The following is a 14,429-nucleotide window of genomic DNA, read 5'->3' as shown; positions in this document are numbered from 1 at the left end:
TGAACAAAAGTACCATGCAAAGGCAAAATGCAGTAACTATACGTTTTTATCTATATTGAGCTAAAACCAAAATTGGGCCTCCTAGAATATAATCTGTCCTATGACAGATGGGTTTGGCTCAATTATGCTCAGATTCATGGCATTTTCAAACTCGTAGCTTGTTTGATTTGTTCTGAAAAGTTTTACATTGTTGCATTTTCCTCTTGATTGGTTCACTTTTACAAGGAAACACTTCAAAACTGACCAAAACTGTTTCAATAAAAGTTACATGTAAGCAAACTGTCCCCTGTTTGTGCGCTGTTCCAGGAATTAGCGCATCCATTGATATACCAGTTAAAATTATATACCTGTTAAAATGTTGACAACCTTAATCATTTTCCTGAATGTTTTTTATGACATGCTTATTGCAAAAACTTCACAGCATAGTACAGAATGCATGTCCCAGTCAGATTGCTCGGCAAATACACTTTATACGACACATAAATGATATGCGATATAAAATTTGCGCCATGGCTATTTTTTGCATTATTTCTGCTTTGAAAAGTGCCTGTACTAATGGTTACAGAGCTGGCTCTCTCTCGCGCGCGCACACACACACACACACACACACACACACACATCTGAGAGAAGCGATGTACTCGCTGTAGCGAAATTACCTCAGGAATTATAAAACAGCTCCTATTTTTAACATGCAACTATATCGTATATATTCGCCAAAAGGCTATATACATGTTTGGATGATGAATTACAGTGGTCTCACCACAAGCAAACAGATCCAGGGTTCATTTTTAATCGAAATGAACTCATCTAGGTGGTCTCAGACCAATTGTTTTGGTGTGTATCTGAGTGCGTTTTCCATGTTCATATACTGTATGCCTAAACAAACCAAACTATGAGAGACAATGCACCAGGTTCTGAAACAAATGCTCCAAACGAGCCAGGTGTGAAAAGGTCCTTAGAGACTATTTTATAATCCACATTTTATAATCCACATAATCACACATAACATTTTTCTCCATTTCATAGTTAGTGAAGTTACAGTGTTTTGGCTTTGTAGTGCAAAATAGGTTCTACACATCAGTGCTAATGCTGTGATGAGTCAGCACTTCCTGCATGGTGACAGAGCGGATGAGGTTGAGTTTGTGGAAGCTGGGCATATCCATCGGCAGGTCTAACTCCTGCTGCACATTCCTGTAGCTGATCCTGCCTCCTCCATTAGGCAGCCCCTCCTGAGGGCTCATATACAGTGGCAGATACCCAGAACAGGAGGGGCAGAAAGTGTAAGAGCGTTTGGGCCTGTAGGGCATTCGTGGGGTGTAGTGAGGATAGGTGACTGGTCCATTGGGCTCAAAAGGCTCTGCAGTCATTAGCAGCTGGTTGGAGGATATATATTCAGGAAAATGCTGAAGACTCAGTGGACTTTCAGGTGGACTTGGTTGGCGTGGTGGACTTGGTGATGCCTTGGTGAAGTCAACCTCCTCCTCTCCCTCCTCCGACTCCTCTCTTTTACAGCAATAATACTAAAGGGCAAAGTAAGAAGTCTAAATAAATGTGTAAATTGATACCGGTGCTGGGTAGTAACAGATTGGATATAATCTGGATTGTGTAATCAGATTACAAATTTTTCTACTTGTTATTGGATTACTTTATATTTTATATTTAATGTGTATAGTCAAATTACAGTTACTTTTTATGGATTACATGATTACATTGCAGATTAGATTACCAATCAGCCAATGTCAATAACTAGTGCATAGTTTACTGATTTTGCTCCTAAATTTTAAGAGAGTAGTTTGAGCCAGAGGCTGAGCATCTTTAGTCACATCTCTAAATGTGATGGTATTTAAAATGTTAGCAATTTACTCTTATATGCAGGGTTCTAAAAATTAAATGTTCCTCATTTTGGTTTGTTCTGAGCAAAAACGTCTTGGTTACTGTTGTAACCTCTGTTCCCAGAGGGAAGGAACGAGACGTTGTGTTGAAGGAAGTGACACAAGGGGTCTTCTCGGACGCCGAATCGTACCTCTGAACCTGAGAAAAGGCCAATGTCAAGTTGGCAGACAGAATTTGCATGCCCCGCCCCGGACATACGGGTATAAAGGGAAGCGGGGCAGCGAATGCCAGTCAGGATTTTGCACTGAGGAGCCTAAAGGATGAAGCACGGCCATTACCAGTGCTAGGTCTAGTGCCGTGGCAGGAGGGACACAATGTCTCGTTCCTTCCCTCGGGGAACGGAGGTTACAACAGTAACCAAGACGTTCCCCTTCTGTCACTCTCTCGACGTTGTGTCGAAGGAAGTGACACAAGGGGTCGATATAAAAACCGCACGCACTGACCGTGTTACGTGACTGTCGAAACAGGTGCAAAGCAGGCTATTGCGTGTTAGCAGCACCTGTACCGAGTGCACGTAGCCCTCCCCAACGCCCCCACAAGGAGTTTTGCATACCACCTTAGGTTTTCCCGCACCCCTGAGGGGGAAAAAGGAGTTACATGCTAGCATGGGAGCAAGCCCAACTAGCATCCGAGCGCGCCTCGGCTGGATGACCCAGGGAGTGGGGAAATCGCTCTTTTATTGAGTATTTGGGCAAATGAAAAAAGGGAAATGAAGATTCTCCTCCCGGCCCTCCACCGGGGGACGGAGTGGTCTTGAAACCATCTCAGGAAACGAACATCCGACTGCCTGGGCTGTCTGTCTCAGGAGCGCTTCGGAGCTTTTCTGGTCCGAGAAGGGGTCCTGGAGATGGGGGGCGTACGCCGCCTGCGAGGTGCTCGCCGCTGGGGCTGGCGCCCTCGGCTAGCAGGCGGGTGCGGGGCGCACTGGATGGGTGGCGCAGCGGCATGATATGCGAAATCGCCTCTGTCTGTTTCCTCACCGCCGAGAACTGCTAGGCGAAGTCGTCGATGGTGTCGCCGTCCCGGCTGAGCTGGGAGACCGGGGCGTAGAGAAACTGAGCTTTGTCAATGTCGCGCACCTCAACCATGTTCAGCCAAAGGTGGCGCTCCTGGACCACGAGGGTGGCCATCACCCGCCCGAGTGCCTGAGCCGTAACATTTGTGGCCCTGAGAGCGAGGTCGGTAGCAGAGCGCAGTTCCTGCAGCACATTGGGATCGGGACTACCCAGGTGCAGATCTTTAGTGCCTTGAAGAGCCATGGCATGCAGGGCGGAGTTGGCCTGTCCAGTGGCTGGGAGCGGCACCGGGCCCCGAGGTACCAATCACAGAGCCGTAAAGGCTGTGGGGAGGAGGGAGGGTTCCAATCCAAACCCACGCTCACGGCCGCCCGGTAAAGCATGTCGGTCATCTGAGCGTCAGACACCTGAACGCTCTCCGATGCAGCGGTGACATCATCATCCAAGCCCGGGGGCTCGAGGGAGAGGGCCGGCTGGCCATGCGGTGAGCCCGGACGGAAGCACACAAGCGTGTTGGGGGGCGGGTGGTTCATGGGGATATACCCGGCGAAACCGAGCCCGTTGTCATCCACATATCTCCTTCAATCCCGTGGGAAGAAGGAGCGATGCAGGGGGGCGGCTGAAGTGACATTCACCAGGAAGAACATGAGCCATCCACAAACGCTGCCTGAGTGTGATCTCTGCCCAGGCACACGAGGCAACGTCTGTGACCGTCGTTCATGGAGACAAATTGCCCGCATCCAGGAACAACACAGGGGTGGAAAGGCATCTTGAAAAAGACGCTTCCTGAAAAGGACGTTCAACGCCGCTGTGACTCTTTTAGTGGGTGGAAAAAAGCTCTTTTAGAGGAAATATACTCTTTTACACAGAAAGAAGCAGTGTCGAAGCGCTCAGGGGCGTGGAATGCACAACGTGCAAGGAGAGAACGGATCCAATAGCCACGCTTCTCGCTGATAGAGGTAAGAGAGCAGGAGTGATTAGCTGTCGTAGTACAACCATTCGGCTTCGAAGAAAAATTTTGACTGGCATTCACTGCCACGCTTTATACACGTATGTCCGGGGTGGGGCATACAAATTCTGTCTGCCAACTTGACATTGGCCTTTTCTCGGGTTCAGAGGTACGATTCGGCGTCCGAGAAGACCCCTTGTGTCACTTCCTTCGACACAAAGTCGAGAGAGTGACAGAAGGGGAACTGCATTTTTTCATTCCGGTTCAGAAGTTCCACAGCCTCCTTTCCAAATGGTTACCGGTTAGAACAAAATAAAAGAGCGGTTAATAACGTTCTTTTTAAATTGATAGTACTCTGCTCTAAGGGGTGGGTGAAATACCAATTGCAACATTGCCAGATCTCACAAGAGAAGCAAGCAAATAAGGCACTTGCCTTAAAATAAACAAAAAACAAAAAGCGGTTTAGCACAATAGAATTCATAACAAGCATGCAGTTAATTAACAGTTAAGTAAAATTCTGATCTGTTTCTGAGTCAAAACCCAGCAGCATCAAATCTGTCTAACAATAATTCAGTGAAGACTTGGAAACAACTGAGAAATGTACTTTTTACATCTAATGTTTTCCCATCTGAATTAGCCATTTATCTATAGAATATGTAGTAATTCTACATAGTTGTGAAAAAGGTCTTCATTCAGATAATACGACATCCACAACGGACAATTATTCAAAGAAATGTGTGATGCAGAAGTTTCCTTCAGCATCAAAGCACAAGTTTAATTTTTTCAGACAACATGAAGTGGTGTAGTTACAAAAATATACTGTGATAAACCCTTTGGCCTTTAGTTTCATGAAAAAATTATCTGAACAAAATTAACCAGTTATAACCAGCTACCAGCATATAAAATTAACATTTTCACTCCGTAACAATTGAAAATCACTTTGTATTCGATTACGTTCTGCTAAAAATGTCTTTCGTTTTCAGTTTTCGTTCTTTGAACCATTTTTAGACCTTGCTTCTCTGCAGTTAATTTTTTTAAGCAAACTAACTATGGACATTTGTTAACTTTGCTGAGGTAAATGTACTGTACATTAGGCGACTGTTGGGTTGATAAAGACACTACATGCAGCATGAGAGCTCCTGTTTGAACTGACAGCAGCTGCAGCGATTGGAAAAAACACAATTAAAAGCACAAAAACAACATTTATAATTTGAATCTTATGAAACCACTGACATAATTTGAAAGCTGATACTTTGTTTATCAAATACAATAGAAAACTCAAAACAGTCAAAAATGTAAATTTTTTCCAAATTTTGACAAAGCATGTCACATGTGCATTAGCTGCTTTTCCACATTCAGGCCAGTGCAACCAGGGCTATCAACTGGTCAACTGGGACAAATAGCCTCAGACCACCCTCAGACCAATAGCCCTGCAGCGTTGCCCTAAAACCAACTCTAAATATGCTGCCCTGGTGCCAACGTCACACACACTCCACCCATTTCAATGGCAAGATGGAAATTCAAGCTGAGGTATCAGTCTCTGACTAGCTGAGACTAGCTAGCCCTTGAAATAAACACAGATTTCTACTGTGCCCGCAATTTTTACATTTGTTTCCCAAACCTGTGCCATTGTGCACTGGATACACAACATCACAACAAGTCCGTCCGAACAAGTTCGTCGACAAAACGTTATCACGTCTTCACATTTTCATCAGCCCAAATATTCAGAAGAGCCCTGATTTGTCTACTGAGCAGGGCAGTATTTCCCAAAAGCAAGGTAAGCCTAAGTAGATAGTAAAAACCATTGGCTCAAATGGTCTTTATGATTAACTTAAGCTTGCGATGCTTTTGGGAAACACTGCCCAGAACTAACGATACTCCATTCTCCATTGATTTGTTGAGGTAAGCTGGTAGCTAGATATGAAAAACTGGGAAATTAGTATATTGTTGCTATAACCTTTGATCTGACTCGGCGAAACTCTGACATTGACAGTGACCATGGATTTTTCCCCAGTTGGCCTTGTTTGACCCAAGGATAATTGGCGGACCAAAGGCCATTGGCCACTGGCCCTGAGGAAGCCCCGAGGAGACACAATAAAGCAACAGAAATGACAGTGGGAGTGGCCTTGGCACACACTGATACACCCTTATTTGGCACTATAGTGGAAACAAGGCTATTGAGTAATCCAAAAGGAACCCAACATTAATAAGATTATATAACCTTAAAGTGTAATGAAAATAATTTGTTACTACAATAGTTTATGTAATGTAATTTTTATCAGTATCAGATTATATTTTAAAATTAATCTACCCAGCACTGGTTAGGACACAAGAGAACCATATTAATAGAGTGTAACAGTTCTGGAAGTAAAAATCTCATACGTTTTTTCCATTATCAAATTAATTTTATACAGATAACTTAAAGACCTTTAAATACAGACCTATGGTGATCTCTGAGGTTGTTAATCAATGGTATATTTTTCTGTTGAAACCATGTCAACTTCATTGTTTAAAAATCGTGTTTAGCGGAGTTCATGGTGAACAACTACATTACCCATGGTTCAGTGGAGAAAGATCTACCAATAAGAGAACTGCAAATAATCCCAGAAGTTATTACCAAGTCCCATGACTCTGTGACCATGTTTACATGCACTTAAGAAAGTGGGTTGTTCCATTGTTTTTGCAGAAAGCAGCATTCTGAAATGCCATGTAAATGAGAATGCCGATTTCCTTACACTGATTAAGGGATTAAGAGAAAGCAGTTTTACACACCTAGATTTCTCCCAAAGAAAGCTGCTTATGTGGCCATGTAAACACACACGTGGCATTCTAACAGCTTTTTGAAGTGTGCGCATGTGCGTGGAACAGACCGAATAACAAATGTCATAGGATGGAGCCCAACAACAAGTCAACAAAACATTTCTGGGAGTACAGTGATAAGTACTTTATACACTATACAATATACCTATTTATAAACACCACTGTAACATAACGAAGGTCCCTCACGTTCGTGTATATGCGGTCCTACATTGAGAGAATCCCAGAGTTTTACGTAAGAGAAACCCCACTATTGAAATTCAATTCCGCTGCAGATTGCGATAGAAACGTAAGGAAACAAACACAGCTACAACGAATAAAATAGTGAAGTCTTCCTCTAATACTATGTTTGTTATTTACACAAACGTTGTGGGGTAATTACGTTATTCTGGAAAAAGTTGCTTACTGACCGAGCCACATGTATACGGAAGTAAAGATTACGCTGCTTATAGAGTGCACGTAAACAAGAATGCTTTCTCGTAATAACCCAATTTCTGGTGTCCATGTACACATTCACATCACTGTGAATGATGCAAATGAGTCGGACTCTCTTCACCCTTAAACATATTTTTGTATCTGAATATTTCACAATAAAAGTAAACTACAATTTTTTATACTTATAATCAACAACCTACATTCATATTTTTTTTATATACTTCCATTGTTTTTAATTTGATTAATTATTTAGCAACGCTTCATGGGATTGTTGTTCATTCTCTCGTTAAAGACGTTAAGTACTCAGTTGTACCGTTTTGTACCCAAATTTTAATTTAAATAATTGTACTTTTTTGCTTCAAATCAAAGTTTGTAATGTTGTGATTCATCTAAATGTGAAAAGTGGGCAGTCACTGTTTTGCTCCATATTTGTCTAACAAAATATCATATTACACAACATTTACTTAGTTCAGTCATGACAACTCTCTGAATACATTTTAAAGTATTAAATGTACAGGTTAGTAGGTTTGGTCCTGGTTTACGCTGTTACTGCTACTGCTTGCTACTGCTAAGAACATACACAGAAATACTGCATGTAAGGGGCCATCCAGACTGAATGCATTCTTGCGTTAAAAAAATAGACTGTGTCGTAGGTGCTGTGGAGAAGGAGGGTGAAAATGAGAAACCTCTCATAATGCGTTACATTAAGACTTACCTGCAAATGACTAAGGCAAGGCAATTTAAATGTTAGACAAAAAGGTTGCATGCAAATTGATTGGCTAACAGATTCCATATCAAGGACCTATCACCTTGCACCACATAGTACACAAGACGATTGGTTGACAGATTACATGGCACAAGTTGATAGATCCTTGACATGTAAAACTTCATGTCTGAACTTAAAATCATTAATAACATAAGAGGCAGAGCATATTTACCTGCAGTCTACAGTAACATAGAACTGTAACAATAGTTAGCAAGATGACCGCAGCTAAAATTCCGCCTGTGATGACCACTGTGCCGGCTGTCATTCGAAATCCTCTCCATCAACAAACTTTGCATGCAAGGAAAACAAAGAACCAGATACATTTTATTTAAATTAGGCAAACAAATGTTGCCAACCATAGTGCTTGGCAGACTGCAAAGATCAACGTAGGCCAGAGCTGGATGAGTTGTCAGTCGCTAACTAAAGTTTTAGTAATTTTTTGTCTCCAAACAAAAATATTTTTTTGCAAAATCTCTGGATGAACACAGTAAAACTACACTTACAATACATTCAGGCAAGGGTTAACTACATGATGAAGGGTAACTTAACTGAAATGTTTAACTGCTCTTAGGGCAAGGGCAGCATGTGGCAGGTTGTCACATATTATTTAAGTGTTGTAATTTTAATTGATTTTAATTCATTACATAAAAGTAATCCATAAGACTCCAGTGGTTTAATCTAAGGCATGTGTCAAGCGCTAGGAAGTGTAATCGAGCTTGAAATCATGATTGTGCCTAGAGACTGCAATGACAAGATGTACAGTGTAAAGGGAGTTACATTTTGGTCTGTTCTCACCTAAAACCAATTGGAACACTTTAGAAGACATGGATTAAACCACTAGAGTCATATGGATTGCTTTTATGCTTTATTTATATGCTTATTGGTGTTTCAAAGTTTTGGTCAACATTCACTTCCATTGTATGAGATAATGTTCTAAAAATCTTTGTGTTCAGCAGATGAAAGAAAGTCATACACATCTGGGATGGCATGAGAATGAGTAAATGATGAGAGAATTTTATTTTTGGGTGAATTAAGCCTTTAAGTTAGGCTCATAGAAACTGACTATCAAAAATAAACACTTTAAAAAAAAATCACTGGATTAACAATGGGTGATAACTAGCCCCAGTCTTCCCTATGACCAAGACAAGGATCTGTATTGTATAGGTCTTTGAATAGGCTTTTTATCTGTCCAAATAATTTGTATCTATCCTTGAAATTACATGTGCATCTGATTTCTGTTTCATGCTCTTTGAACAAAAACATGCCACAACAGTGGAATACAAGGTGATGAATCATGCATTTAATGATTTTTCAAAAATAGCACATATATTATAAGGTCTTTCTCAAAATTGCAACAAACTTCTAAGGAATGACAACATGGAACACAGACAAACAAAGACTTTGGATAGGTTTTAAGTTATTAAGTCATACAGTAATTAGACAGCAAACAACTCTGATATGAAACATAATTGGACAACCAAAACAGTTTCGGTCTATGAGATATGCTAATGAAGGACAAAATAAACAAGTAACTTGCAACTAGCCACTAGTGAATCTGAAAGGGCCCCTAAATAAGAATTTCAGATTGTGTGATGACAGTATTTCAAATCACCTCTGGCCAGAGAGTCATTCAAGCCCACGTAAACTAGTCACCCATATGCACAAATCACTGACAAAGCTTTACATAACCAAATATAAAGGTCATCATTAGTCAACAGTGCAGAACACAAAATGTCTGGGGTACTTTGAAAATGTAAAACATTTGAACAATGCAATCCAAGACAACATTACATAAAGACAAGGATACAACAAGCTGTATCAAGAGCATACTGTATGTGATTGTAGGAAGATCATTCATATTGACAACTTATACTCTCACACAATTTTCACCCCCAAAAATTCAATGGCAACACATTCCCAATTGAACTGTATGAACCTGTGTAACTGGGCATCATCCGTACAATACAGGTTTAACTTCACAACCCAACATGACCACTGCATGTAAAGAAGAGTAGCAAATAAGCATTTGTCATAAGATTAAAGAATTTCAATGCTTGGTTAACACTCTTTGGTTAAAACATTAATATAAAATCCCCCAAACAAGTATGTAATCAGCAAATGTAAGTTATTAATAAATAATCACTTTAAATATGTCAAACGTGCATTAAATACCATAAACATAAGTAGGCTATTGCTCTTCTCATAGACAACCATTCAAACAAACCATAATAAGAATGAATACTTGCATGCTTACTATAAAGTCTGTAGTCAACATTAAAACATATTTGCAGGAAAAAGAAAATTGGTTGACATTATTACTGCAATAGCTCATAGAATGATACGTCTTATAATTTGTGAATTGACGAATCAATAACACCAATTGTTTACTGCATTAACTCAAGACGTTTTCCATACTCACAATATGGTATAAACAGAACACAAGTCTCGTGTCCAACGCATTCGCCAATTTAAAACGAGGTCACATCTCCAGATGGAAGAAACTCGTATCCCTAGATAAAACGATACGATAAAAAAGATCAGTTTATTGCGGCATATGTAGACGATGGTAAAAGTTGAACTTTTCTCAGTGAACAGTACCTTTCACGAGCGCTGGCGAGCTGTGAGGAGCATCCGTTGGAGTCACGTCCCACATCAGTCTGATAACTCCCAGTCAACCACTTACCGATCACTCTGATGTGCATTCATTCAGCCATTTCAAGTAATGTTTTCGAGTAAATCGACAATACTTAATTTCTTCTTTAAAGTAAATATTTGTATCTACTTAAAATTTCATTCAGTTCAGAGACGGCAGCGCGAGCAGCTTAATATAATTTGTACCTCCATCTTAACTTTGCCTGTTGGTTTGCTAACAAAATATATGCATCTTAAAGTTGCTCATGTTCCATCTTGGAAGGAGAAGCCGACAACAATAATAATAATAATAATAATAATATATATATATATATATATATATATATATATATATATATATATATATATATATATATATATATATATATATATCACCATTCATATGAGCTCAAATACAAATAAGCTCTGTGGAGTAAAAGAAGCTGGTTCACAAATGATGTACGCAAGATGTCCTCAAGATCTCTACACCTTTTGACATTTACAGTATATTGTATTATTGTATGCTGATGCCCTCTGAAGCTGATCAACTTTTTGTAAACAGTTGCAGCTACACTGGCAGCCATAAGTTTGGAATAATCTACAGATTTTGCTCTTATGGAAAGAAATTTGTATTTTTACTCACCAAGGTAGCATTCAACTGATCACAATGTATAATCAGGACATTAATAACGTGAAAGATTACTATTGCAATTTTTATTTTTTTCCAGAACTTCTTAAACTACTTCAAAGAATTCCCATCAGAAAATCCTCCACGTGCAGCAATGACAGGTTTGCAGATCCTTGGCATTCTAGCTGTCAGTTTGTCCAGATACTCAGGTGACATTTCACCCCACACTTCTTGTAGCACTTGCCATAGATGTGGCTGTCTTGTCGTGCACTTCTCACGCACCTTACAGTCTATCTGATCCCACAAAAGCTCAATGGGTTTAAGATCCATAACACACTTTTCCAATTATCTGTTGTCCAATGTCTGTTTCTTTGCCTCTCTAACCTTTTCTTTTTGTTTTTCTGTTTCTCTGTTTCAAAAGTGGCTTTTTCTTCGCAATTCCTCAAATAAGGCCTGCATCCCTGAGTCTTCTCTTTACTGTTGTCCATGAAACTGGTGTTGAGCAGGTAGAATTCAATGAAGCTGTCAGCTGAGGACATGTGAGGCATCTATTTCTCTAGAGACTCTGATGTGCTTATCTTCTTGTTTAGTTGTACTTTCACATCTCTTTCTGTCCTTGTTAAATGGACAGTTTTTTGTCCATTTCAAGCATTGTATAGCCTTCATTCCTCAAAACAATGATTAACTGACGAGTTTTTAGAGAAAGCTGTTTCTTTTTTGCCATTTTTGACCTGATATTGACCTTAAGACATGCAAGTCTATTGCATATTGCAACATTAAGCTTTATTTAATGAAACAAACATCTTTCAACTGTGTTTGATATAATGGTAAGTGATTTTCTTGTACCAGATTTAGCATGATTACTCAAGAATAAGATGTTGGAGTGATGGCTGCTGGAAATGGGGCCTGTCTAGATTTGATCAGACTTTTTCAAATACTGATGGTGTAATGATTTTACATCAGTAATGATGTAAAATATCAGTTATGTTCAGTTGAATGCCACTTTGGTGAAATAAAGTACCAATTTCCTTCTGAAACAGCAAAATCTGTACATTATTCTAAACTTTTGGCCTCCAGTGGATCTTTATTCTAGTAAAATGCTTCTCAGGCCAGAGAAATGTCATGCAGTTCAGAAATGTCAACACTGATTCCAGTTAATGCAAATTACAGTTTTATAAATATATTTCAAGTGACCTCATAACGTTCATTTGGCTTCTTGTGTCTCTGCTTTCTGTCTCACACACACACACACACACACACACACACACACACACACACACACACACACACACACACACACACACACACACACATTCACTCTCACTCTTAGTCCCACACTCGGCCTTGAGCGTTCCTCCAGTTGTACCACTTTGAGAGCTGCTAAGGAGGGATAGTAGGAGAGTGGAGAAAACCTTATTTTATTATATTAATTATTAAACCTTCAAATATTTAAGGAGGCTGAGTTACAGTGTATTGTACAGACATAGTCATAAAATGTTCATGAGTAAAGATGCAACGTAAGGGAAGGTTATTTTTCTCTTTCCCTTCTCTTCACTTTCCTCTCTCAAAAACTATTTTCAGAACTCCCACATGGGACCATCCATGCCTTCATATCCACTGGAATATTTGGGGTGAAATATTGAACATAACTGATTGCATGAATACACAAGGAAGTTTGGATAGACATGCATGGAAAGAGTATGAAATGCAGTTTGTGTTGTAGAGGAATTTCACGTCAGTCCACAGATAGCATGCAATTGAGACAAAATAACATCTTCTAACATCTAAATGGCTCATTATTTTTTTTTAATTAACAAGTTTGGTTATTTATCAGAATTGCACTCAAAAGTCAAGTAAACAATTTTATGGGACTTCAAGGTAGATGCTTTTATTATAATTTTTTTTGCAATTGACAACATGCACTGAATCAGGTTAGGTTGATTTTGCTGTAAGAGCCTTTAGTTTTAATATTAAACTGTCAACCCATAAATTGTGCTTATGTACTGTATGTAAGTCACATTATTGTCCTTGTCTGCTCTCTTTGCTCTTCTACTTGCCTAAGTTCTTCATGCCTCAGTACATGTCCTCCTATTAAAGGTCTTCATTCATCCTTCTCTGGGTTTGCTCATGGAGAATATTTAAAGGGATAGTTCACCTTTCATCATTAATCACTCTCATGCCATCCCGGATGTGTATGACTTTCTTTCTTTTGCTGAACACAAACAAAGATTTTAAGAAGAATATTTCAGCTCTGTAGGTGCATTCAATGCAAGTGAATAGTGACTAGACCTTTTGAGCTCCAAAAATCATATAAAGGCAGCATAAAAGTAATCCATATGACTCCAGTGGTTTAACACAGTATATGTCTTCTGAAGTGATATAATAGGTTGGGTGAGAAACAGATCAATAATTAAGCCCTTTTTTAATGTAAATCTCAACTTTAACTTTTACATTCTTTCACATCCTGAAAGTGAAAATGGAGTTCCCTTCCGAGGGAACTCGCACTGCGTCGTTGAAAATGACTCTTTGGGGAACGCTCCTTAGCGTGCGCCTCTGAATTATGAATGAAACTATTCCAATCTTGATTGGTGTTGCGTCATGACGTAACATGTGACGGCATAACCGGATGCATAAAAGTGACGCCGGTACACACACACATTAGCTTTCAGCTCTTCAGCAAGTGCTCTATGTTGAAATTGTTTGTCTTATTTGGTGTTGTTTGTCTGATTTAAAAATATTATGGCCACCGAACAGTTCAAGAAGTGCGTGCGCCCCTGCCCTCGTTTCATTACGGGTAGGGACACGCACGCTTTATGTGTGAACTGTTTGGGAGCGCTAGCACGCACTGAGCAGCTCTCGAGGGATCTGCCTGTGAAAGTTGTGAAGCACTACCCATGAGAGTGCTGCGCTCCGGTTGGCGTGCTTTGATGAGCACGGTCAGGCTCGCGTTCCCCACGGTTTTGGTCCCGCGTCTGTTGAGGCAGCGCGCGATTGAGATCGCGGGGTTCGCAGCGGATTTTGCAGATGAGAATGAGACTGCTGCGGCACTTTCTCATTCTTCGCTTGAGGATCCCGAGCCTACTGTGAGTGGTGCAGAAGCCCGCGTCGCGGCTTCTTCTGCCCATGATCAGGTCCCGATGCTTGAGCTCACTGCTTCCGAGGAAGTGGATATGCTCAGCATCGATCGCGGTCGACCGTGAGCCAAGCACGCCAGTTTTTGGCCAAGCTTATGAGGAGCTGATTGAGGTTGTGACGCGTGCGTGGCCAGACTGAATATCAGCTGGCCACAAAATG

General features: G+C 40.3%; 1 protein-coding gene across 1 annotated transcript; it reads right to left on the bottom strand.

Annotated features, from left to right (window-relative positions):
* Nucleotides 1–1,070: 1,070 nt before the first annotated feature.
* LOC127633953 (protein FAM163B) lies at nucleotides 1,071–8,141 on the bottom strand. The gene is made up of 2 exons (XM_052113317.1): nucleotides 8,049–8,141; nucleotides 1,071–1,520 (listed from the first exon to the last, which is right to left on the bottom strand). Exons 1-2 carry the CDS (start codon nucleotides 8,139–8,141, stop codon nucleotides 1,071–1,073), a joined length of 543 nt encoding a protein of 180 aa, XP_051969277.1.
* Between the last annotated feature and the right edge of the window lie 6,288 nt (nucleotides 8,142–14,429).

The sequence above is a fragment of the Xyrauchen texanus genome, chromosome 3, assembly GCF_025860055.1.
Source record: "Xyrauchen texanus isolate HMW12.3.18 chromosome 3, RBS_HiC_50CHRs, whole genome shotgun sequence".
NCBI lineage: Eukaryota > Metazoa > Chordata > Actinopteri > Cypriniformes > Catostomidae > Xyrauchen > Xyrauchen texanus.
The sequence above is the reverse complement of the archived record's forward strand: the minus strand, read 5'-3'. Positions and strand labels throughout refer to the sequence as shown.